We start from the raw sequence: 26,679 nt of genomic DNA on the forward strand, positions 1-26,679 counted from the left end.
CTGACTGAGAAAACGAGCGGGTTTTTTTGTAAAAGTGCTTCACTTGACTGTTTTCTGTGTGCATGGGACAGTGCTTGTTAACCGCTCACCCACACGGTTTTACCGGGGTGGGGGGTTGGCTGACAAGTTCTGGTGAGTGGAGTGAATTCAGTGCAGCTGGCACGAATCACCAGCACTTCAGGCAGCAGTTTTGCTTTCTGTCCTGCTGGCGGAACGCTCCTGAAGTGAACGGGAGTTGTAGTGAACTGCAGAAACTGTTCTCCGGGCTGGGGAGAGGCAAAGAGCTGGCGCATCTCTGCTCCGGTTTCCAACGCAGGCAGCTGGGGGGGGGGGGAAAGTGCTTAAACCCAACGCCCAGTGAAGAAACAAACCAGCTTTTCAGGGTGAATGGTTTCTGCTTCTCAGGCTGTGCCTTTAAGCTCCGTATGCAAACTCCCCGTGTGCCCCCCCCCCCCCCGCCTCCCGCGGCCGGTGTGGCCGGACAGTCCCTGCGGGAAGCGAACTCGCAGGAGGCACTGCTCCGCGGGGGGAGAAGATTTCTAGGGAAAAACACCTTGGTGGCAACGGGAAAAGCAAATCAGGTGAGTTCCTGCTCTTTCTTAACAGTCCTTTTCATTTCCTTCAAGGAGTCGGGCTCTCTTGGCTCGGGTGGGAAGAGAAAAACCTGCAGCTGCTCTGATAACTGCACCCACCCGTGGTCCCACCATCACCACCACGGGTGTTTCTTGCCCCCCTCGTGGTCCCACGCCTGCACAAAGCACCCGACCCCAATTTCCAGCGAGGCAAACGCGGGCAGCGCAGGCACAGCCATCCATCCCTCCTGCGGTCCGCCCTGGGGCTCGGGCAATCCCTCCTCCTCCTCCTCCTCCTCCTCCTCGCTTTTCCAGCAGGATTTGCTGCCTGCACTCGATTTCCAGCCAAGTGGGAATTTGAAAATGGTCCTCCCGGCTGAATTTCCCCTCCCTGCTTGGGGAAATTCTTCTTGCTTTGCTGGCTCTAAGGAAACTGCTTGTTTATGAATTTATTGCCTGTTAGAGGAAACATCTAAGCTTTTATTTCAACTAATAGATGCAAATAACTTCAGGGCTTCCTTTTTAGTCCCTTATGGCTAAATAATTTCCCGTATGTGATCCTGGAGAGCTTTTTAAGTGTTTTTCGATTCCATGTGACTCTAAAAATGGTTCGAGGGAGGTCGGGAGCACTTTGCACAAATGAATTGGTGATGCTGGAGGGGATTTGTTCTCCTCCTCAGACCAAAGGTACCAACACTGGCCACAGAAATGGGCTCCCCATTGAATGTCTGTGGAAGTTCGACACTTCTGCCAGTTGTGCCCTGCAGGTTATATTTCTGTAGGACACTTCATCTTTTGTCTGTTAACCAGCGTATCTTCAGTTACACCAAATGTGTGATCTAATGGATGAGCCTTGGTGGAAAGTGATCTCTGGACCCTCTTCTCTGAAAGTACTGGTTAAGGACAAATGTCTTAGTTTCTTTAACTTTCTGGAAACCAAAGGCAGAGAATCGTCTACATTATTTAAACATTATAGCAAATTATGAAATATTCTAGAAAGAAAGTTGAGGGTACTTCATGGGAAATAAAAAGCGCAGCTTTAGCAATAATGCAGACCTAAATGCTAAAATAAGCAATATTATCACTGTATGAAATATGCTAGTGGCACAGCCATGGCTGTGAGCAGTTTTGACCTTGGCATGAGACAAATCTTGTGGCAACCTCCATGGGCCTGGAATAGCAGCACCATTTGAGCCAAAGGAAACGTTTCTGCAGCTGGATGGTGCTTTGTTCCCACAAATGAAGGAAAGGGCTTGAGAGTGCTGTCACGCTGCTTTGCACCCACTTGTCTTCCAGTCCTGAGGCTGCCCTGCAGAGATTTCAGGCGTATCGCCCTGTATCCCGCTCAAGGGAGGTCCCAAGCAAGGTGCCAAGCAAGGCAGCACAGGGCAGTGCAGGATTTGAGCAGTCGGTGTGTGCCAGCATCCTGTGGCCTGTGCTTGGGGATGGTCTCCTCCGGCAGGAGGGGCTGACCGAAGCTGTACATGGTCACACAGCCTCAGCACTTGAGTTTAGCAGACGACACTATCCCGTGTCGAGTTTTATTCTGCAGCCTCTGAAGTCAATGACAAAAATCCCATTGACTCGGATGCTGTGATTTCTCTGCTTGACTGGTATCTTTCATCACTGGCTGGTTTCTCTATGTGAATTCTTCCTTTGAGGGAGCATGCATTGCAGATGACTGGTTTCAGGGTAGCATGGGGGTTTTGTGCCCGTGAACGTTAATGCCTACCTGGCAAACTGTAATAATGGCTCAAGCTAGGTACAAAAAAATGTAATTTACACATTGCTTCTAATGTATATAAGCTGGTAAGAAAGAATAAAATGTGATTATCTGCAAAATGAAGACACCTACTTTAGCCCCTGTTCCTACAAGAACCTCTGGTCCCAGTATGTCCACCAACTTCATCAGGACCAAGATTTCTCCCACAGCCTTTGCAATGGGCCAGACAGTGTCCAAGGGAGGAGGAGGATTGTCACTAGAGGAAATGCCAGAGTTAAGCATGTGAGTTTTTCTTGGCCATTCATGAGCTGAAAAGTATCAAATTATATAGCGCTCCTATTGTGAAAAGTAACTGGACAAAAATTGCACTTCCTTGCTTACTGGATACTCCCCATGTGTATTCAGTATTTACTATCTGTACTGAGTTGTCAAGCCAGCACAGCTGGGGGGAAGGAAGGCAGCCTTTATTTACTGTGTAATCCATGGCTAGAAGTTTAAAAAGTAATTGCAGGTACAAATCTGCCCCGTACTCTGTTACCAAAGGGAGAGCTTGGAGCTGAGTGTTTCCAAGGTGGAAATGATGTTAGAGCCTTTGTTACCGGCGATAATACAAGCACCAGGGAGCTCAGCCTGTCTGTCATGTCCCAGCTGAGACTGCAGAGCTGGCAGGCAGGGAGAGGATCTTCTTACTTGTAAATTGAGAGACATTTGAAATCCAAGAGGGAAAATAAACAAGGCCTGCACAATGTCATTGGGCTTGCTGAGAGCAGGACTACAGCTGAAGCAGATGAACCTCCAAGAGGAGTGCTGCAAGGGAGCAGGCATTCAGGATCGGTTACTGAACTGAATGGCAGGGGCTGGGAACACCCGGAACAGATTTGTTCACTTGCAGGCTGCTTGTGCCCTGGAGGCTGACAGTGCTGGGGGCTCTTTGCTCACTTACCTCAATAGGAAAGATGTGCCCTCAGCCCAGGGTCTGCAGCCTCTTAGGTGACAGTGTTTCTTTCTGTTTGGAAGTAGGGTATAGCCTTTCAAATGCAGCACAACCCCACTAACCTTTAACCTACGGAGAGGCGGGGGACCTGCACAGCTCCACATGTCCAGTTACAGAAGTTGGACATGAGTTAAAGCAAAAGGATTAGAGAAATACAGTCTTGAGTGGTTCAAGGAACCAGTCTGGTGGCAGGAGATGCTCATGCCACCTGAAACAAAAAGGCCATGTTAGACAAACCTGGCTTGACTGTGTCTGCTGATGATGTGGGCGGTTTGTCTTGCTTATGAAGGTACCGTCTGCTCCAGCTGATGTGACGCTGTCCTTTCTTTATGTGTTCTACCAGCTGGCTGCTGTTTCAGCATAGGCTTTTTTTCATGGCATATCATCATGTCATCAGAAGATTTAAGGGAAGACATATGGGCTCACTAGGAAGCAAGTTTTATTCCAATACTCCCTTCCTTCTCTGGAGCCCCACTCACGGTGCAGCCCTGGGGTGCCCTCAAGCCATAAGGGGGAACTGGCACACGGTTCTTGGCCTTTCCAGGCTGACACGTCCTGGCATTGCACCACCACCCAACAGATACCTCTGGTTATAAACCCACTCCCTGAGGAAAATATTCTACCGTCCATCAGTAGCTGCTGCCACAAATTGCTGAGCCCCACTTGCATACAATTAAATTCCCAACTGTAAGGAAAAAATCACAAGGCTTGAGCCCATTTTAACTAAGATATTTGAGTTTTGCTGTTCTCGCCACCAGGCTCTGCCAGCAGACCTGTTTGCACACCCATATCTCTTCATCTCGTCTGGTCATGCTTCTGCTTTCACTTACCGCAAGTGACCATTTTCTCTCTTCTGTTCAAGCTCATGTTTGGTGGCTCGGATGTGGTTTGTGGTTCTGGTGCCTGTGATTTGAATGGTGAACCCACTAAGTGAGGCACGTTGGAGTCTACTTTTTTCATTTTGGGCTTTCTCCCTCTGGAGAAAGCCGATTCTGCTTCTGCTGCATTCCTCCTCTGAAGTGCCACGAGTCTTATCTCGGGGATAAAACCATTAGTCCTTCACTCACCTTTGACCAAATGCTCATTACTTCCTGAGGTTGCAGGTGGATCTGCTGCTGAGCTTGTTGTCTGCCTTGAGCAAGTCGCATATTTTTCATACCAATGCCAGCATTTTGCAAAGGCTCTGTCTGGGTAAGGACTTACAGGCATGACCTTAGACCACGAGGCAGTTTTACAACACTTATGTCTGAAGGCTCAGCAGACACTGTATTGCTGTGCTGAGAGCCAGACTACCTTGTAGTGGTACCAACTTAATGTGGGATAAAGCAAATGTTTTATTAATGCTTGGTTATTCAAATGGTTGCTGCATATTGGCTGTCCTTTATAATCATAGTGTTGGAGAAAACCATTGAAACGTGCTAGAATACAGAAAGGCAGCACGAAGGCTCCAGAGCAGCCTGAACTCTGCCATCTGGGGACATTGGGGTTTTCTCACATTTGTTATCTGTAAATGAAGTTGACTTTTGAAGACATAGGTACCACTGTTTCTTCCCTGTGTTTCTTTCCCTGTTTCTTTCCTCTGGTCAACAGATCAGAAGAGAGGCTTGGCTCCTGTCCTCATGGTGGAGGGCTGCTGCTAGGGGCTGGCAGACTGGGAACAGGAGAAGCTGCAGAAGAGCAGGAGGGAGCCTGGGGCAAAGCAGTGTGAGACAGGGGTGTGTGCATTCCTGTTCTGAAGGGAGAGAGACTAAGCATGAAGAGCTGGAGAGGGCTGGGAAGGCAGAAGGGAAGGCCTCAGGAGGTGAAAACAGGAAGGGAAAGACACAGCAGAAGCAAAGGAAGAGAAATACCAAGTAGTGGAAGACAAGAGACTGGGGAACATGGAGGTAAACGAAGAAAAAACAAGCCCTTTTGCTGGGTAGCCACCAGCAGAGTGCTGCGAGGTCACCATCGCTCTTCAATCTCAGTTGCCGTCATGTTTTGCAAGAAGCCAGTTTCTACCTAAAAACAGGAACCACCACAATCTGTGCTGAACAGTTGTGTGCTCTGGACCAGTTTTACAAATGTGCATGCCACGGGGCTCACCAGACTGAAAGAGAGACCCCTGCCACGGGGAGGCTGTGATCTGTGCCCAACGGATGGACAGACACCCAGGATCTCCCTCCTGTGGCCCTGCCTTGTCCCCTCATTGCTCCTGCACGTGATGTGCCCCTGACGTGCTGCACGAGTGCTCACACATGTGCTCACACATGCACACGCGTGCTCACACACACACACGTGCTACTTCCTTGTCCTCCTTGACGAGAAGAGCGGGTGTTAATGACAGTTTGGCCAATTAAAAGAAATATTATGGATAAATGGATATTTGTACCATTCCACTTTACATTTTGAAATTTCCCTATCTGAGCCAGTTGAGAAATAAAATACCTCTTCCAAGGAAATCCGATGGAATGACACAAGGCTGCCCTGGAGCAAAATCCAGACTCCCATGGAGAAAACAAACCGAGCTGCCAGGAAGCAGAGGAGCAGAGATGGTGGCCATCTCCCAGGAATCTCAGCAGATCCTTAGGGACAGCCAGAGATGGTTATTTTCACAGGACAGCTCTTGTTGACTTTCTTTGTAGCACATCTAACCTGCCTTCTCTGCTAAAATGGAGCAGTGAGAAGAAACCCCACTAAGATAGGACTAGAAATACTCTTAGATCACCAAGTTCCCCTCCCAACCTGCTATCAGAGGCATCATGTTTTACAACCGCTTACAATTTATAATCTGACAAAAAAACCATAAATGTGCTTTTTCTTCTCAACACTCGTACCAGAAACTCATGCTCCTCTGACAGTTAATACTCTCCTAATTTCTGCCCCCACCAACAAAATTTACTTTTCACTCATCTGATTTTATGCAACGATGTTTTTCAATGTATATAGGTCCTTGCTACTCATCTCCATTATGTATTTATAGATGGTCCTTATATTCTTTCACTAAAAAAAAATCCAATCTCTATTTTGCTCTTGCAAGATGGGCCTTTCATTTACATGTGGATTTAATTCATTTTTAACTTGCACCACTCACACCAAAAGAAAATAAACTTTCCTTATGCTAAAAGGGAGAGCAAAGAAGACAAGTTTTGATTGTTTTGGGAAGTAGAAGGCTTCTTTGTCTGTCTCTAAATACTCTGTTTTTTCCAGTTCAAATGCCAGTGCAATCAATAATATTAACTTCTTTCTAGGGTCCCAGGTATCTGTTATTCTAGTATGACTTTTTATATGCAGCCAAGATTAGTTCAATCTAACTTCTATTGTCAAAATAACACCCAGCCATAGCCAATTTTGTCTGTGCTGTTAATTTTTTTCTCAGATGTGGTTGTCATACCTTTGAAGTCCATTGGTAGTAAGACAACTGTTGCACTGGTCAGCATATCTGGACTAGATTTTTGAGCTTCCACATTCAGCATACTGCAAGAGAGCTGGTGACTCCAAAACCTATTGAAAGAGCTGAGGAGGGATCCCTCATCTGTATGTATTCAGGTCACTAGGACCACTGGAAAAAAATGTTTCCTACCTGTCTCCTCTTAGCCAGAGCTGGATTGTCAAATGGAGATACTGTTAGCAAAACACAGGGGCCCAAAGTACCTATCTCTGCCAGGCTCAGTTACAGCTGGAAAAGAATATTGGGAGGTCTGTTAGAAAAAAAGAGGCATCTTGGACAGACTTTCTCTTCCTCTCCCCTTTCTCTCTGTCACCTCACAAAGAAGTGACCTTTTAAAATTTCTTATCTAGAAGCTTCAGTTTAAAGAGCTGCTGACGTCTCTTGGAAAACACTGAAAGGCTCTTCTGAAACAGTGCTGCTGCTCCCTGTGTCCTGGGTCCCTTTCTTCCCTCTTTCTCTTTCATTGCTAGATACATTTGCATTAGAAAAGACAGTTTGTCTGCAGCTTCCCGTTTGCTGAAGTCACAGCCTGATTTATAGCATCAGTAAATAGCTGTTGTTGCAGCCCAACCACTCACAGCATCTTCTGAACTGGTAGGATGGCCAGTGCAGAAGTGACCAGACAAGATGTCCCTCAGCAGGACAGAATTTGGGACTGAGGAAGGAAAAGCTGAGTGGGTTTCATGTTCTTGAAGCTGTCGATATCTAGGCAGAGTAAGTTTGAGGGATTCATTTGCCTTGCCAAGACTCTTCTGGTGTGACCCGTAGATCTGAAGTTTCCCAGCAGCTAGAGGTTGAGTCCTCAGAAAACTCACTCTGAAGCTGAGGAACTTTGGACCTTTGGCCAAGAAGGCTGGAATTCCATGTATTTCAACTCTGACCAACCAAATTGTCTTAGATAGACTTCTGCGTGCCAGTCTGAAGGGAAGGGTTCCTACCTGTGCGGGAGGAATATTAATCCAGTAATACATTTTAGGGCCAGAGGAAATCGGTGCCCCTTCTTGTCTTGTTAGGCTTCTTGCAAAAACTAACATGACTGAAGTATGGCTGATCGAATGACTGTAGATAAAGCAGGATATTCCAGGCTGTTTCATTCCTACCGATATCCAGCTGTTGATGATGTGCTAAAGAAGGACAACCTTGGCTTGTACTAGCAAGAGTGCAGACAGAAAAACAAGGTAAGTGCCCTATTTTGGGCATTTTTGAGATCACATTCAGAGTACCGTATCCCATCTGAGTACCTTCAGTGCATGAAAAGCATTGACATACTGGAACAAGTCTAGCAGAGGCCACTGAGTTGATCTCAGGAGGCAGGAAAGATCACATGAAGAGGCTTTGGTTCCAGTGCAGGATGTTTGTACCACTTGAAGCAAAATACTGGAAGCACCAGTGCCAGTGCTGACCACAGGAAAGGAGAAACCACTCATCAGGATAGTAGCATAGCTGTAATTAAAGCACATATTAATTGCTCTGCATCACTAGGCACTGGGAGCTCTCTGGTAAACACTGTGGTGAGTTTTGTCATCCACTGAATTTACTAATGGTAATTTTGTATTTCCTTCACAATTCTTGCAAAAATATGGAATAGCATTGGGCTATATATGAAACCCCACCCTGGAACCTGCCTCATAAACAACTACAGGGTGAGGTTTATTACTTAGCTAGTTTTAATCCACGTAACGTATACTACGGGGATATAAGTAGCCTAGTGTCAGGATTTCAGTAGTCAGGTCAGAATGGGCCAGTAGAAGCAGCCAATGATTCTTAAGGGTTTCCAATACCAACTGGCTTTGGTCCATTTACTAGACAGACTCCCAGGCAGGTCTCTCTCCATAGCTGCCTATTCAGACTGCAGAGTTTCATATTTAAGGATATGACTGCAGTCTAGTCTTGTTATTTGCAGGCCTATAAGATTACTCTGAGATAAATGTTGTACTTTCCAAGTTAACTGTTCCACCTACTACTGCAGCTCTGTGACTCCTGAGCAGCACCAAAGCATTTGCTAGTGACACTGGTCGGTTTTAGGATCTTTACTAGGGGTGATGTCTGAGGCAGAAAGAGCAAGCCAAGGTGCCAAGCCCGGTCCATACTCACCCCTTGCTATGAGCTGGTGTATCCGTTCACCCTGGCATCATAGGCGGTAGAACCTTGAAATCCTGCTGCTAAAACAAACCTGGGGGACTGCCTGCTGAAGAGCAGGTACCGTGTGCTGTCCTGGTTGGACCCTGAGGCAGGGCCTGTGATGCTGGGACACTGGTTCAGCGCTCACCCAGAGCTTGTGTCACCAAAAGCGCCTGTGCGGAGGATGGAGATGGAGGCATCAGGCTGGTTTGTACTCACAACGGACACGGCCATCCTCAGTGGTGGCCTCCTAGGAAGAAAGGGAAGGGGAACCAGGCAGGGAGGGGCCACCATGGTTGATGTGTTCAGGTCCTACAACCTGGACTTATTAGTAAAATCTCCTGACTGTAGCCTAAGGCATATTCAGGGGATGGACTGTGTATCCATTCTTTTACTTCTTGTGATAAGGCGCTGCTTGGAGCTCCTGGGGTAACCATAGCGGGCATGTCACATTTCATCCCAGTCTTGTCCTTTTCCTCCTCTTCTTTTTAATCACAGAGGCCATCTGTAGAGCTGCTCAGAAATCATGGACCAGATAAAGACAGTGCTAGGCACCCAGTGTAGAGGACTGAGGGCCAGCTGCTGGAAGGTAACCGTTGCTGCTGCCGTGGTGGGCGGCGTGACAGCTCTCTACCTGGGGATCCTGCTGGGTAAGTGCGAAGCTGGGTACGTTCTTTCAGTTTATCTGCTCCAGAAAAGAAATGGCTTGCAAAGCTGTCCTGGTTTCAGCTGAGATAGATAGAGTTAATTTTCCTTCTAGTTGCTGGTATAGTGTTATGTTTTGGGTTCAGTACTATAAGACTGTTGATAACACACTGATGCTTTCAGTTGTTGCTGAGTAGTGTTTAGACTAAGCCAAGGATTTTTCAGCTTCTCAGGCCCAGCCAGCAAGAAGGCTGGAGGGGCACAAGAAGTTGGGAGGGGACACAGCCAGGGCAGCTGACCCAAAGTGGCCAGAGGGATATTCCATACCATGTGACATCACATCTAGTATATAAACTGGGGGGAGTTGGCCTGGGGGGGATCGCGGCTTGGGAACTAACTGGGCATCAGTCAGCGAGTGGTGAGCAACTGCTTTGTGCATCACTTGTTTTGTATATTCCAACCCTTTTATTCTTATTGTCATTTCGTTATTGTTATTATTATCATTATTAATGTCTTCCTTTCTGTTCTGTTAAACTGTTCTTATCTCAACCCATGAGTTTTACTTTTTTTCCTGATTCTCTCCCCTAACCCTAACCCACTGCAGGGGGTGCTGGGGGGGAGCGAGTGAGCGGCTGCGTGGTGCTTAGTTACCTCCTGGGATTACACCATGACAACAGCTCATGGTCCTCACAGCAAAAACCCTCAAAAGCCTTCTGCTGAGGACAAAATGCAGTCAGCTCTCCCCATATATACACACAAACTGCAAGGGCTCTAGGCAACTCATGTTCTGAATGTCTGACTTTAAAGCACTTTATCTTCAGTGTCGCATGACATGTATCCTCTATTCCTCTCCTCTAATCTCTCCCTGTGACTCTCAAACTTTGTGTCGCTGTACCTTGCCGCCCCAGCCATCCTCTGTCACAACCTCTAGTAGCCACTGACCATTGCCTGTTTTACTGTCCCACTCAAGAGCATGACCACTGTCTCCTCACCTCTCCCACCTTCCTCCTGCTGCCTCTGGTGTCCCATGGCTAGATGCCACCTCAGGCCAGCCCCCTGGTGTGGACCCCAGGCTGACATCCCACCAGCACAGCTCTACTGTACAGTACCACTTTGTAAGCTGGCTTTGGTACCCAGCAGCCTGTTCCTGCAAGGTTGGGGCCAATCTGGGATTGCACTGCCAGGTTGTACCCATCTGACCATGAACTTTTGTCTCAGGCTTGACAAAAATCCAGCTTTTTCAAGTTCAGATTAGATTTTCCTATTGCATGTGTGCAGGGTAGCCCAGCACGGCCATGGGGCACCCCCAAGGCAGCCAGGGGTGGTCAGGGACAGTCAAGCTGCTCAGACCAGGGGGGTCTAAAGGACATGATGAGACCCATGTTCCAAAGTGAGCAGCGAGGAAAGCTGGGTCCAGCCATGGCCCCAAACCTCCGTGTGTCCTTTGTGCCCCTGACAGACACCTTCCCTCTCTGGCAGCCTGTCATCCTGCGGGAGAGACCAGCTTTGAGCACACAGTGGAGCTGCAAGGAATCGCATTCAATAGCAGCTTACAGATGGAGAACTCGGATTACTACAGGGTGCTGACGCCTGCTCTTGAGAGGCTGGTGAGTTGATCTGGGCTTGGCAGGAGAAGACTTGGGAAAGACTGTGGCAGCTCCCCAGGGCCCAGCTCAACTGTCCTCATTCAGGAGAATCTGGATGCCAAGGGCAGGAGGAAAACAGGAATTTCTTAAACATCAGCAGGGTATATCACAGGGCTGAGCTGCACTTTGAGAGGCCCCGTCAGGGCCCTAAGAGACATTTGCAGAGTGGGAAATGTGTGCTTAGGTCTGTTCCTTTCACAGGAGAGGTGGTAGGAAGGCATAAAGAAAGGATGTGCTGCCTTGTGCCCTGAGCCAGGGTGGGAAAAGGGTTACACATGAGCTGGACACAGGTGCTCCTGCTGCCTAGAGACAAGAGATGATGCTTCAGCTAGCTCCAGTTCCCTGCAAAATCCCATGCATTATCTAGTCCCACCTCCCTGGGATCTTCTGCCCAGTAAGTGTGTGATCATCGTTCTTTGCTTTGCAGTTTCTGTCCAGTTTCCAGGACTCCCAGCTGGACTGGAGCTGCACTGGTTGCACCATCCTGGGTTACAGGTGAGTGTAGGCAGCTCTCTCTGCAGACTGTGCAGCTCGTGTTTCAGGGCATTCTGACAAACTCCACCAAGAAGGTGAGCTCACACCTGTGTTCTTGTTCAAAACTAGTACAAAGAGAAACTGCTTTTTGGTCAAGGCTGGATTTTCTTCTGGGTTCGCACCAATGTTCTGGATTCTTCTATTTAGAAATGCAGTCAGAAAGGCAGAGGAAAACAGCTTTGTTCAACCAAAGCTGAACTATGGGCCAAAGAAAAAAATGCAAATGACCATTTCAACCAAAGCACATCTCCAGAAAAACTTGCACCTTAAATTATTAAGAATTAGTTTTGTTTCCCTCGAGTTCCCTGTAGGCAGCTACCACAAAAGCCTGTCCCTTGTACTGACCACAGAGCCAATGTACCCATTACTTCTCTGTCTTCCAGCAGGAATGGAAATTCAAGCGTGATCGTCCACTTTCGCCTCCGCTTTGCCCCCCAGGATTCCCAGCCCCTGAGCTCTACCATGGAGAAGGAAGCGCTCAGGCACGGGCTGGCAGCTGCCCTGCACAAGCAGGGTCTCTCCCTGGCTGCCTACGGGACGATATCCTCAGCTTCTCTTACAGGTATGCTCCTCCTGCAACTGCTGGGCAGCCAGAGCAAGGTGCCTTGTGCTGGTGCTGCTAGCACCAAAGGTCACACCAGCAAAACCACAGACTGTGTCTCAGATAGCCAAACTGCCACAAGGCTTTAGCTCTGGATGTCCAGTCAAGGCTTCGTGCCCAGCAGCAATGTTAGAAATGGAGGTGCTGCCAGGCACCGAAGCAAACCAACAAAAGATGCTCTGCCTGGCTCCCAGGTGCTACCAGCTTCACAAGACAGCAGCAGAAACATGCCTAGATCTTGGCGGTTGCTCAACAGACATTTGTGGGGGAGTCCCCAGGTCGCCCTCCAATGGTAATGCTGTCCTGCTGCTCTCTGCCCTGCACCAGCAGAGCCTAAAGCATAAATTGCAGCTTCTTTGGCTTTTCTTGCAGCACCTGGAACCGGCCTGAGGGACAAGAGATCAAGCTTCAGGTTAATTGCTGGGTTGACTGTACCTACAAGTGCACAGCAGCCCTTAGGCAGTCCTCAGAGTTGTAGCAATAATTCCTGCTTGGGTAGATATTTCTCATATTTTAATTATTCTCTGAAACCACCTGACTAGAAATTCTCCTTTCCATCAGTGACTGTGGAGTTGCATGTGACCGTAGGACTCCAGGTCCAGGGGATTAAACAAAACCATATGCCTGGAAAACACGAAGGTGTGGGTTCCTCTGCAGCTCCCTCTGCACTCCCTGCAATGATGGGCAGGGTCCTTGGACCTTTGGGAGCCTTGTGCAGCCCAAATGGAGGGTGCACAGACACCCCTTGGCTTTAGGCAACAGCCCTGCATAGCTTCAGCCTTGGAGCCTGCTCCTGGGAGGCAGCTCAGTGCCACAGCTCTTGGGAATTTCTCCCTGCACCTGGGATCACCCCAAAAGCCTGCAGGGCTGTAGATGGCTGTTCCTCCACTGCGCACTGTGCCCACGGTGGAGCAAAGTGAAAAAGGGTCCCGGTGAGCTCAAGTCCAGGAGCTCACTGCTGGCTGTGGGGCAGGAAAAGTGATGGCCAGGCAAGAGGAAAAAATGAAGCAAAGCCTCTGCCAGCCCGGGCCCGGGAGCAGCACAGTCCATGGGAACATGCAGCTCCTGTGCACCCGACTGGGATGCCCTCACTGATCCCCATTCTTTCCACTTCGTCACAGGTCCCAGTGAGGTTTCTCCCTACAGACCTGGACTGAAATCAGGTAAGAGCCAGGCAGCAGGAAGAGCCATCTGCCCCAGCTCCCTCGGCTGCACTCTGCAGCCTGACCTGTAGCCTTCTCCTCACCAGCGGCCTGGCTGCAGATACGAGAGGTGTTTGTACCCCGTCTTGTTCATAACCTGGTGGTCCAGGGCCCTGCACCACTTTGCTGCAACAAGGGCTGCAGCTCTGCTCCCGGCTCCATCCCGCAGGGACTCCGGCGCTGCCAGGGAGCAAAGGGACAAGGACACTGTGGTGGCTGCCCCTAGGGAAGCTGGGGAGGGCTGCAGAAGACACAAGTGACTCAAGCCTTGCTGTCCCCAGGGAGCTGCCCTGGAGGCACGTTCACTTGCTGCAATACCCAGTGTGTGTGGAAAGAAAACCCTGAATGCGATGGCCAAAAAGACTGTGCCGATGCCCCTGATGAAAGGGGCTGTGGTGAGTCTCTTGCAGCAGGTCTCCTGGACATGGGGGACAGGCCACATCCCACTGCTGCAGACCACTGGGCTTCTGGGCACTGAAGAGAGCCAAAGACAGAGGCCAATAGTAGATGTCTGCATCAGGATGAGGGGAATTGTACCCTAGAAACACCTTGGTCCCACCACCAACTTCAAAGAGTCATGGGCACCACATGCCCACGAGCTGCTGGGAGCAGACCATGAGGCAGTGGCTGAGCTTGTGGAACTAGCCAAGATATCTCCAGAATTTCTTGCTTTAGAAGTTTCAGGGAGGATGCTGTGATGGGCCAGTGCTTTGCAGTGCTCTTTTTCCAAGCCTGCAGGTTAAAGTCTGCCCTGCGACATCCCTGGCAAAGTCCTGCTGCTTGAGCACGTGCTGGGAGCATGCACGAAGCTGAAGCAGCTTTTCCCACTTGTCCCCAAGAGCACTTTGGTGGGGCATAGCCAGAAGGATCCTGATGCACTGGCTCTCTCCTCCCTTTCAGACTGCGGGAGCCGCCCTGCCATGCAGACTGCCAGCAGGATAGTTGGAGGCTCAGAGGCATCCAGAGGGGAGTTCCCATGGCAAGTCAGCCTGCGAGAGAACAACGAGCACTTCTGCGGTGCTGCAATCCTCACAGAGAAGTGGCTGGTGTCTGCCGCTCACTGCTTTACTGAGTAAGCTCTAGCCACGCTAGCTTGCCCCCCTGCCCTGTTTCCAAAAGCTGCCGTATCTTCTGGCTCAAGCTCCCGCTGTACCACACTGCCCCATCACGCCTGGTTTCCTTCCCTTATCGGATTAAGTCATGGGGAGCTCTTGTCCACAGGGATGGCAGGATGGTCAGGAGGCAGCATCACCCGCAACCGGCGGCTCTGGTTTGCAGGGTGATGCTGTGGCTGCAGGGTCACACAGTCCCTGCTGTCTCTCTTCCAGGTTTCAGGACCCAGCCATGTGGGCAGCTTACACGGGGACCACCTCCCTCAGAGGCTCAGACAGCAGCACGGTGAAAATGGACATCGCACGCATCATCCCACACCCCTCCTACAATCCCGACACAGCTGACTATGATGTGGCCGTGCTGGAGCTGAAGAGACCTGTGACCTTCACTACGTACATCCAGCCCGTGTGCCTGCCAGACGCTGGGCATCACTTCCCCACCAGCAAGAAGTGCCTTATCTCTGGCTGGGGCTACCTCAAGGAGGATTTCTGTAAGCAAAGCACGGCAGGAGGCATGGTGGGGTGTGAGCGGTGCAGGAGGCATCAGGGAAGGGAACTCGGGCCGTGTTCTGGCCAGCTGGGGTGAGCTGTAGCATGGGCAGCTGGTGCCATGCGAGGCTCCCCGTGGTGAGCTCACGGTTGCATCTTTCTCGTTTAGTGGTGAAACCTGAGTTCCTGCAGAAAGCAACAGTGGAGCTGCTGGACCAGACACTGTGCTCCAGCCTCTACAGCCATGTCCTCACAGACAGGATGCTGTGTGCTGGCTACCTGGAGGGGAAAATCGACTCCTGCCAGGTAAGCTTTGCCCAGGGAAGCCGGCACACCTCCCTGCATGAGTCTTTCCCCTCCCAGTATGCACCAAGCAGTACTTCAAGAGGCAGGATCTGACACCATGGTCATGGTTCCCCCTGCAAGGTTTGAGGCTATGCCTTGGAACCAAGCATGGATCTGCAGGGACTGCAGAAGACAAAAATGAGGATATGTTCCCTAGTGCTTAGAGCAGGGCACTGCTGTTTAAAGGGGCTCTTTTGGCTATTATTTAACTACTTTTCTCTACTTCCTGAGCTGTAATCAGGGCTGGCACTACCAATGTACCTGGCAGGTCCTCAGATCAAAATCCAGATGGCAAAGGGCAGCAGTGGAAACTAAAACATACACAACAGTTGTTGGTGAACAACTTGGTGCTATCCCTAGTTAGCTTTTATCCAGCCTAGAATTGCAAGTGGTCAGCTGGAGAAAATCTTGCCTTTCACAATGTGTTGTGAGAGGAGGACTGTGATTTTCATGGCTGTCCCTGTGATTTGGCAGGGCCCTTCATAGCCACAGCTGAGCAAAACTGGACTTCTTTGGTGGTAGTGCTTCACATTTCTGCACCAAGTGCAGCACAAACACCAGAGAAGGGGCCAAGAATGGAAGATTCAAGGTTGGATGATGAACGTGACCCATCTGGTTATTCATTACTCACCTATAGCAATCCAACCCCCAGAAGGCACTGCCAGCATCACAGACACCACACATCCTACATCAGCAACACTCATGACCTCCCAACACCAAAGAATTGACCAGGAAACCATAGGCCAAATCAAGAAAACATGCAAAGATTAGCATGGTCTCCCTGGGTTGCATATCATGCAATGAACACCCATCATCCAGCTGTTTAGGGGCTGCTGGGCTTAAGCTTTAAGAGCAGCAGTTTAACAAATGATTAAACCAGTAGAAATGCTTACCCTAGATTTTATGGAGGATGGCCTTGTGCTCGTCTGGCATATCAAGGGCACAATGCTACTGCTTAACAGAGGAGCACCCAAAGGCCAGCAAAGGAGATGCTTCACTCACCGCTAGGCTGGAGCAAATAAGCAGAGGTGAGCTGGGATACACAGGGACAGAGAGACCCAGTCTGGCAGAGGTATGCTGAGGGTGGCCAGGGCAAGCTTGGAGTGTCCCCAATGAAAGCTCACCATCTGGCTTCTCTTGCAGGGTGACTCTGGTGGGCCCCTGGTTTGCCAAGAACCATCCGGCAAGTTTTTCCTGGCAGGAATTGTGAGTTGGGGAATTGGATGCGCTGAAGCCAGGCGGCCTGGGGTTTACACACGTGTTACCAAACTCAGAAACTGGATCTTGGATGCTATTTCTGCCTTCCCTACCTCCATAGCCCGTACTGTCCCTATAAAACACACCAGTACTAATAATAACATGGTCAGCTCTGAAAAGATAAACACCACCACTCCCGGAGCAATCCGCACCACTTCACCAGCCCCAGCTGCCAGCAACCCAGTGACTGCATCAAGACCACAAGGTATGAACACCTACAGGGTGGGTGCACCTTGGCAGGAAGAATGGCTGGTACAGGTCCAAATGTCAGGTTTGTTCTTCTGCTGAGCTGAAATGACCTTCAGTAGGGTGACCCACACAACCCTTGCCTAAGTGCTAAGGCACAAGTTACATTATCTGGCTACCCCAGCTCACCCAGAGCAGCCTGGCAAAGTCACTCAGTACCTGTGCAGATGAGTTCCATGAGTTCCTCCTTTGCTTATGCAACTGAATGTGTAATTTTGTCTGCTGTCTGTGTAACTGGTCTGCACCAGCAGGCCCAGGACAGGGTACTGAGACACAGCAGCGTCTGACACTGTTTAACCTGTCGACTGCTCACTTTTGTTTGCCACCTAAGGATATTCCAGTAGTTCAAAATTGATGGCTGCAACTTCACAGCAGCATGCATCTTCTCCCTGAAGGGAAGGAGGGCAGGTGTCTATAGGATGACCTGTCAGCTCCAAGGAGCCCTCCCAGCAGCTCTGCAGGGAGATACAGATGTCTAAATTTAGGATTAAATTTTTATCTGGAATGGCAAGGCTAAGAGGCACAGAGCTGCTGGTTACTCTGCCTTTGAGAAAGGCACAGGATTAAGGACTTGCCAAGGGCAAGATGCAGAGCAGCAGTTAGGGTGAAAGCCCATGTATAGCTGTGCACGGCCACCATCAGGGACTGCCACGATCAGCAGGCAGGGCTTGGGCAGATGCCTCACACTTCAGCCCTGACCTGTCCCTGCTCACCCTTACTGGTTAGAGAGAGCAAAATTCTCTCCTCGCTTGTCTTCTGCTAGGAGTACTCACAAGTCATGCTTTGGCTTTTGTTCAGAGTGTGGAGGACGACCTGGGTTCTCTAAACCCAGCAAGATCGTGGGAGGAACAGATGCTTCCAGAGGAGAGATCCCCTGGCAAGTCAGCCTGAAAGAAGACTCAATCCATTTCTGTGGAGCCACCGTCATTGGGGACCGCTGGCTGCTGTCAGCAGCTCACTGCTTCAATGAGTAAGAGTCTATCCCTGCTAGCACTGCTGTTCCAGCTCACCTGCCCACCAGCATAAAGCTGTGCAGCTTTACACAGCCGTGTAGCCAAACCCATAGCTGTGGCACTGGAGTCACTGCGGAAAAACAAGAACAGACACTGGACATTAATTTTTGTTATAGCTAGAGATTCATAGTAAAAGGGTGTTGTGGGGAGGCTGGGATGAGGCAGGGAAAGGTTAAAGTAGCCTGGGCAGGGAGCAAGGACAACACATGCAACAGGGGTGGAAAAGGACAGGTGCCACAAGAGAGTTTCTTCAAGAAATTTAACCTTAAAAATTGGCTATAATATAGGAAATAGAGACACATGGTCAGCTGTTAAAGGGAGGGTGGTCAGTTCAATCCTGCATAGTTCTGTTAAACAGCAAGAGCCCAAGCCCAAATTTATAAATAACCCAGATAAAGAAATGAGTAGCAAGAGGATAATGTTTGTCAAGAATAAAAATTCCTGAAGGCAGAAAAGGTGGGGGACTAACTATGAAGAGTTTCAAGACAACCTTATGTGTTTAGCTGGGCAATAAAGCAGCAAGTGAAATGCAAGGTAGACAAGCGTGAGGTAAAAAAAAAAGTGTGGGTAAAAAACTGGCTGGATGGACGAGCCCAGAGAGTTGTGGTGAATGGAGTTAAATCCAGTTGGCAGCGGGTCACAAGTGGCATTCCCAAGGGCTCAGTATTGAGGCCAGTTCTCTTTAATATCTTTATCAATGATCCGGACGAGAGGATTGAGTGCACTCTCAGTAAGTTCGCAGGTGACACCAAGTTGGGAGGGAGGGTTGATCTGCTGGAGGGTAGGAAGGCTCTACAGAGGGATCTGGACAGGCTGGATCGATGGGCCCAGACCAATTGTATGAGGTTGTACAAGGCCAAGTGCTGGGTCCTGCACTTGGGTCACAACAACCCCACGCAGCCCTACAGGCTTGGGGAAGAGCGGCTGGAAAGCTGCCCGGCCGAAAAAGACCTGGGGGTGTTGGTCAACAGCCGGCTGAATATGAGCTGGCAGTGTGCTCAGGTGGCCAAAAAGGCCAGTAGCATCCTGGCCTGTATCAGAAATAGCGTGGCCAGCAGGACTAGGGGAGCAATCGTCTCCCTGTATTGGGCACTGGTGAGGCTGCACCTTGAATACTGTGTTCAGTTTTGGGCCTGTTGCTACAAGAAAGTCATTGAGGTGCTGCAGCGTGTCCAGAGAAGAGCAACCAAGCTGGTGAGGGGCCTGGAGCACAAGTCTTATGAAGAGCAGCTGAGGGAACTGGGGTTGTTTAGCCTGGAGAAAAGGAGGGCGAGGGGAGACCTTATCGCTCTCTACAACTACCTGAAAGGAGGTTGTAGTGAGGTGGGTGTTGGTGTCTTCTGTCAGGTGGCTGGAGATCGGATGAGAGGAAATGGCCTCAAGTTGTAGCAGAGGAGGTTTAAATTGGATATTAGGAAAAATTTCTTTAGTGAAAGGGTTGTCAGGGATTGAAACAGGCTGCCCAGGGAAGTGGTTGAGTCACCATCCCTGGGGGTCTTCAAAAACATGTAGACAAGGCACTTCAGGACATGGCTTAGTAGGCATGGTTGACGGTTGGACTCAATGACCTTTTAAAGGTCTTTTCCAACCTAAATGATTCTATGCTAAGTGATGCACATCATAGCAAAAAAGCAGTGCTATCTGCCTGCAGATGATGATGGGTCTCCATCAGCTTTTACCATTCAGAAAAAGAGGTCAGAAATACTGTGGATATTGCCATGAGAACACCAGTTCTGTGTTCAGTGGCAATTAAAGAGCAAGTGAATGCTAGTAATCATTAGAAAAACAACTGAGATTACCAGTATGTTGCTGGTAATCCACAGCATTCCGACTTCTCAAACATTGCATGCAGTGCTAGAATAACATTGTAAAAAGGCTAACACAAGACACAAGGATGAACTGGGTGTGGAACAGCATCCATATCAAGCATGACAAAATCCATCAGACTAGACTTGGGTAAAGAGACAACTGGGTGGGAAGGGAGTGTGTGATAGGGACTACACAATTACGAAGGGTACAGAGGAAGTGTTTAGGGAACGCCTTCTTACTGGTTCTCTGAGTTATCAAATAACCACCAAGAGCAGGTGGAAAACAATCAAAAGGAAGCAGTTTATACATGTCATTAAACTGAATGTCTAAAATTCATATGGGGTTTTAAAAAAAAAAAAAAAGAATAAAACACAGCTCTAGAAAAATCCAAACAAAACCCCATATCCATCAAGACCTACTGAATATAGAGACACCATCCGTGTGCCAGAACAATCCTGAAATAACAAATTTCTGGAGGTGAGGAGAGGATTACTACATGTGTACCTGCTCTTCAGGAGACATCAAACAGGTGCCACTGCTGGAGACAGTTCTTTGGGCCTGACTTAGCAGAGCTACTCTTCTGTGTGCTGGGGTCTCCTTTGGTAAAGTAAGGTTTCAAACACTGATCATTTAAAGTTGTCTGCAATTTAAATGTCAGAATTCATGCTAGGCATATGTGTGTGAGCATGCATGTTTAGGATTATGTATTTGCAGAACAAATCCAGAAGAGATCGAAGCCTATGTGGGAACAACATCACTAAATGGAACAGATGGGAATGCAGTGAAAGTCAATGTAACAAGAGTGATCCAGCATCCCCTCTTCGACCCTTTTATTCTGGACTTTGATGTGGCTATACTTGAGCTGGCAAGACCTCTTGTCTTCAGCAAATACATCCAGCCTGTCTGTCTCCCACTTGCTGTGCAGAAGTTTCCTGTTGGCAAGAAATGCATAATTTCTGGGTGGGGTAACCTCCAAGAAGGGAACGGTAAGTAGTAATGCATTACCAGTTGATTTGCTCTGGAGCAGTGACAAGACTCAGCAGTAAAGCCTGTGCCACTGCCACCCAGACAGTCCTGGGAGCATACAGGACAGGGGACAGTAACAGGGACAGTCAGGAACTGACAGAAACGCAAGAATAAGGGCACATAGGGCACTACCTTAAATCGCAGTTATTTAGGAGCCAGCAGCAAACAAGAAAATGGAGAGAGCAGCTTGGCAGGAACCAGTAGAAACCAGCTGGGGTCCCCTCAGGAGTTGTCCCATGTTAAGCAAGAGTAGGGCATTGCCTCAGATCTGCTGTAGCTCTGGCAGGACAGTATGTCAGCCTCAGCAACCACGCTCAGTTGCAAAGATATTCCAAGTAATTAGAAAAAGCAAAGATCCCATTGTAGGGAGAAGGCCTGAGGGTGGCACGTGTGCTACCAAAGCCCTACTGTCCCTGTAACAGTTGACCAGGAGCCCACAAGCTGTCAGGACAACAGAAACTTGCTGCCTGTGTGCAGTAGCCTTTCCACAGGTATGAAACTACACCCTGGGGTGAGCCAGGAGCTTCAGGGCTGCTGAGAGTAGCTCACATGGGATTCAACTCCTGTGTGGGATTAGAGCCTGTTTTCCTGAAATATGTGTTGGGTCAGTCTAAAAGCCATTAGTTCCCAGTTCCCTTTGCTGGACTCACTAATGCCATGGTTTTCATGCAGTCACCAAGCCTGAGGTCCTACAGAAAGCCTCTGTGGGCATCATAGACCAGAAGACCTGCAACTTCCTCTACAACTTCTCCCTCACTGACCGAATGATCTGTGCTGGCTTCCTAGAAGGGAAGATAGACTCATGCCAGGTAAGAGTCTGGGATTTCTCTGCTCCTCTGTGGATTGCTCCAGAAAGCTGGGCTAACTCACAGCCTCAGCACATCCTTGGGATATATTTACTGAGCTGCTGTGGCCAGGCTGTAATCCACATGTACCCTTAGCTCAAAAAACCCACCCCACTGCCTTGGAGCTTTAGAAAAGTAAATAAAGCTCCATCAAGTTGAGCATGACTTAAACCAATATCCCACTGCTCTGTCTGGCCAGACTGGAGTCCTGGATGAAGCAGGTCTCCTCCTGTGGCAGCGAGACAGTGGTAGGTAGTAGTGGCTGTCCTTCATTTGTGGAAAAGTATTGTCAGGAGCTATTAACTTTCATGACAAATGCCACTTGTATCTGTGCAGCCAGGTTGAGCCATTGACCCCAGTTTCAGCCTCTGCACGCTCACATCTTGCACACACACTGCATAGCAGCAGACAGCCCTACAGGGCTGAAGAAAGAAGAGTTTGGGGCTAGCTAAGTCGTCCCAATGTGGCTGAGGGGCAGCTCCATGTAGACCTGTCTTGGGGAGACTGGGCTGAGCAGCCATTGCCTTGCTTCCTCCTCAGGGAGATTCAGGTGGACCCTTGGCCTGTGAGATGACCCCAGGAGTGTTTTATCTGGCTGGCATCGTGAGCTGGGGAATTGGTTGCGCCCAGGCTACGAAACCTGGTGTGTACTCCAGAATTACCAAACTCAAAGACTGGATCCTGGATACCATCTCACAGTTGCCCAGTCCTGGCACAGGCACCCCTTCCAGTTCAGCCATCACGAGAACTTCTACTGCAGCCATCCTTACTCGCCAGCCCAGCACAACACCTGCAAGTCCATTCAACAGAACCACCCTGGGGATGAAGACAATCACAACCATGAAAGAAACCTCCACAGCTCTGGAAACCACTGAGCCTGCCAAGCCCACCCAAACCCCAGGTAAAATTGTTGATAGATTTATTGACATGTTGGTGGGAGACCTCCAGCCCCAGAACAGAGGATACTGAGCAGGCCATGGGTTATTGCCTTCCAGTGGTGCCTTGTACTAGCTTCACCTTCAAGTGTTCCAGCAAGGTCTGTATTGGAAAAGAAAATCCCGAATGTGATGGCATTGTTGACTGCAGCAACGGCTTTGATGAGCACAACTGCGGTGAGTACTGCTTTGCAGCCTGTGACTGCCACCCAGCCTTATTCTACATTACCCAGACCCTCCAATGCAACCCACCAACTTCACATGGGCTGTCTTGGGCCCCACGTTGTACACTGGGGGTCTGGGCCAGCCCCTTGTAGTCCAGGTCCTACTTGGTCTGCCAGAGCCTATAACAAGATGAAGCTGGATGAGCAGGGTCCAAATTTTCTGCCAGAAAATGTGGCCTCTTCTCCTCTGCTATAAACATTAGAACACATTTCCCAGCACACAGGCCTTCTGGCCAGTCAGTCTGCTAGTACAAGATAGCAAGACAGCTCTGCACAACAGGGCAGCCCAGACCAGAAGATGTCCTGTCATCCCTGGGACTGCTCCTTGGACTGCACATTCCTTGCTGTGTGAGACAGCTCAACCAGTCCATCCAAACATCCCCTCCTCACATATCACATCCCTGGAAGATGTGATCTGCGGTAACAAGTAAAATTTCCCAAACCATACCATGTCTGCCCAGCCTCACCTCAGATTGGTGAATGAAATTCATCACATCCTACTGCCCTGTGTATGTCTCCCCAGAAGGCTGCCCCATGGCATGGGCTATGGAAGGAGGGCAGATATCCCTTTCACTTACGGTTACTTAAAACCATGGTGCCTCTTCTTCTGTCCCAGACTGTGGCTTAACAACTGCTCTGGCCTTCAGCAAGATCGTGGGTGGCAGCACTGCGGCTCGAGGAGAATGGCCCTGGCAAGTCAGTCTCTGGCTTCGACAGAAGGAGCACAAGTGTGGGGCTGTCCTCATTGCTGACCGATGGCTGCTCTCTGCAGCTCACTGCTTCGATATGTAAGTCTGAGATGGGCTAGTGAAGCCAGCTGGCTCTTGGCCTCACTCCCGTCAGCCCACCAGCCCTTCCGCTTCCTCGCAGTCCAGCACCATGGCTGGGATGCTGTGCCTCACTGGAAGCACGCACTCCCTGCTACAGATGTGCCCCTACAGGTAAGCATGAAGAGGAAGGAGTGGAGCAAAGCCTGGGCATTTCCACAGTGTGATGGAGACAGGGGTCCTGGCCTCACAAGGTGTGGCCATAGTGCATCCCAGCCCCACAACTGGAGGAATGGTCCTCCTTGTGGGGCCATGCTCCTAACAGCCAGGTTTGCTCTCTTTCTGCAGTTACAGTGACCCCAAAATGTGGGTGGCCTTTCTAGGAACACTATTCCTGAGTGGCATCGATGGCAAAATGGAGAAAATATTCCGTATCTACAAGCACCCTTTTTACAACGTCTATAGCCTGGACTACGATGTGGCACTGCTAGAGCTGAACATGCCCGTCAAGTTCAGCAACACGATCAAACCTATATGTCTCCCAGACAATTCACACATCTTCCGCGAAGGAGCCAGATGCTTCATCACAGGCTGGGGCTCCACGAAGGAAGGAGGTACTGGCTGAGAGGGCTCCCTCACATCCATGATGGCCAAGCTAAGTGCCACCCACCCTGTGAGCCCAAACATATACAATTCCCACTCCACTGCCCCAAGCACTCCCCATGCCAGGCTGGACCCTGCAGGGGATACCAACCTGGGCAAGGCCTGGTGTCACCACAATTTCCTCCCCAGCAGTCATGCACTGTACTCCTCCTCCATTTGGTTACACCTCTGCCCTCTTGCAGCCTTCCCAAGCTTTCTGCATGCCAGCCACTGTGCTGCCCATCCCTGTAGCAGCTGCTCCAGCTGTGCTCCTGCAGTACAAGGACCACCCTGATACCATTTCTGTCTGGTCAGCTGAGCTGCCTGACAAACTACACGCCAAAGGGACCTTCCTGTGCTTGCTCTGCTGGGGAGGAACCAGGCCTGATTCACTGTCCCAGTGCAGGTCGCTCCCATTGGCAAGCAAGTAAGGCTGCAGAGACCCTACTCCTACACATGCTGCTGCTTCTCACGTGCTCTGCACCAAGCTAACAGTGATACTTGCCTTCTCAGGTGTCATGTCAAAGCATCTGCAAAAAGCAGCAGTGAACATCATCGGAGACCAGGCCTGCAAAAAGTTCTACCCTGTCCAGATCAGCAGCAGGATGGTGTGTGCTGGTTTCCCACACGGCACCGTCGACAGTTGTTCAGTGAGTGTGAGAGCAGCAAATGCTGTGGTTGGGACAGAGCAAACTTGTGCAAAGTCCCCGGGCTATATTCTCTCTGGACGGCCTTGCCCTGCCTCCCCTAGCTCAGCTGTCTGTCCATCCATCTCCACTGGCTGTTGCCATTATCCAAGTCCATCCTGCATACACCTCATTCTGCTTGCCCCACCAACCTGTGACAGGTCAGGGAAACATGCAGAGAGGTAATGCCAAGCAAGAGACCACAGGGATACCATGGAGCGCGTTTCATGACCCTACTGTGCCTCCAAACATACTCTGTCATGTTCTAGAACCCCAACCTCAGATTGTGCATGCAAGTACATCACTGAGCAGTCCTCCAGCTTGCAAGCAGGCTCCTGGGAAGGTGGGGAACAAGACAGCAAATGCTCCTATATATGTCTCACGGCTGACGGGGCTGGGCTGCCTCTTTGGCTTGATACAGAACCCTTTTCCTCTCTCTGCAGGGTGATGCAGGTGGGCCCCTGGCATGCAAAGAACCCTCAGGAAAGTGGTTTCTAGCAGGAATCACAAGCTGGGGCTATGGCTGTGCCAGGCCATACTTCCCTGGTGTCTACACCAAAGTCACAGCTGTCCAAGGCTGGATTGCGCAGAACCTCAAGCACTGAAGCTGCATTTCACCACTCAGGGAAGGCAATGAATGAGAGGAGTAATTGCCAGAGGATGCACTAACCCCTCAGCTATTGTACATTTTTTTTTGATGCTGCAAAGTGGTGAAGATGGCCTGCAGGTATTAAGCAAATGCCAGTGTTGTGTGACCCACTGCAGTTGTGACGCCAGGGCATTTGATAACTGCTTTGCATAGACAGGTACAATTCTAGACATTTTCTATAAATAAATGAGGCCTGTCCCATCTTAAGACCTGGCCAAACATCCTTCGTGTTAAAATGTGGCCTTTCTAGTTGGAGAGGTGCCTGAAGCACTGCCAGAGATTCATGTAGTTTGGCTGACCTCTGTCTATGAGCTGTCATTCCAAAGCCAAGCCAAGAGACAAGTGAACTTTGCCCCAGCTGAGTTATGCCCTTGCAGAAGCCTCAGACCTCACTGCCTTGATGGAGCTGTTATGTTGTGCAATGGCTTTTGGAAAGGGTATGCTACTGTTTCCACTCAATGCTTGGTACTAGTAAGCTCAGTGATGATCCCCTGGCTCACCATTTGATCACAAGAGAAGGTAGGACTAAAACACTTGGATCACACAGGCCCTCATCTGTATTAGAGAATCAGGACAGGCTTCTCACGCCACCTCCCCCACCCCCCAAGCTCCCAGGCCCTTTGCATAAGGGAACTGGTAGTTAAATTGACAAAGATTAAGGCATAGCCACACAGACCACTGTTCTGGTTAAGCTAGGTGGGAAAATTTCAAAGTGCTGAGATAGTGGCCCAAGGATACAGCTTCTTCAGTGGGAAGTCAGGTCCCACTAGCCAGCATGAGACACACAGACACCTCTGTTCACAAAAAAAAAACCTGCTGCAGATCTCACGTGTCAAATCTTAAGCAGACTTAGACATCTCCTCATAGATTTGACCACCGAAACAGAACAGCAGCTAGTACCCCAAACCCCTTCCTAGTCTTTGGCACTTAAGCTCTGCATTTTGGTATAGCAAGAGGTTTCTTCTTTCCCAACCCAGCTGGCAGTGAGATCCACCACTTTCCCAGCTAGAGCACTAGCAAGGTGGAAGACTTGCTTCCAGGCATGGCTCAGCTCAAGATGGGTTCAGATCCATGGCTAGAACACTTGTAGGATGCTCCCATCAATGAGATGAGACTGCTGCACAGCCAGTACCACAAAATTCATACAGCCATAAAGAAAAGTAAAA

General features: G+C 49.7%; 1 protein-coding gene across 2 annotated transcripts; it reads left to right on the forward strand.

Annotated features, from left to right (window-relative positions):
- The first annotated feature begins 254 nt into the window (after window positions 1–254).
- Window positions 255–26,246, forward strand: TMPRSS9 (transmembrane serine protease 9). 2 transcript variants are annotated; one of them, XM_069789968.1, is made up of 20 exons: window positions 255–581; window positions 9,339–9,490; window positions 10,965–11,092; window positions 11,559–11,626; window positions 12,052–12,227; window positions 13,388–13,429; window positions 13,750–13,863; window positions 14,369–14,540; window positions 14,797–15,071; window positions 15,239–15,375; window positions 16,558–16,876; window positions 17,716–17,887; window positions 20,454–20,725; window positions 21,438–21,574; window positions 22,151–22,511; window positions 22,606–22,722; window positions 23,386–23,557; window positions 23,885–24,150; window positions 24,692–24,828; window positions 25,308–26,246. In XM_069789968.1, exons 2-20 carry the CDS (start codon window positions 9,367–9,369, stop codon window positions 25,467–25,469), a joined length of 3,351 nt encoding a protein of 1,116 aa, XP_069646069.1. In that variant the 5' UTR covers window positions 255–581; window positions 9,339–9,366; the 3' UTR covers window positions 25,470–26,246. The 2 variants fall into 2 exon arrangements, with proteins under 2 accessions (XP_069646069.1, XP_069646068.1); XM_069789967.1 differs by lacking the exon at window positions 13,750–13,863 and having other exon boundaries at window positions 256–581.
- The last annotated feature ends 433 nt before the right edge of the window (window positions 26,247–26,679 follow it).

The sequence above is a fragment of the Haliaeetus albicilla genome, chromosome 8 (genome assembly GCF_947461875.1).
Source record: "Haliaeetus albicilla chromosome 8, bHalAlb1.1, whole genome shotgun sequence".
Lineage (NCBI taxonomy): Eukaryota > Metazoa > Chordata > Aves > Accipitriformes > Accipitridae > Haliaeetus > Haliaeetus albicilla.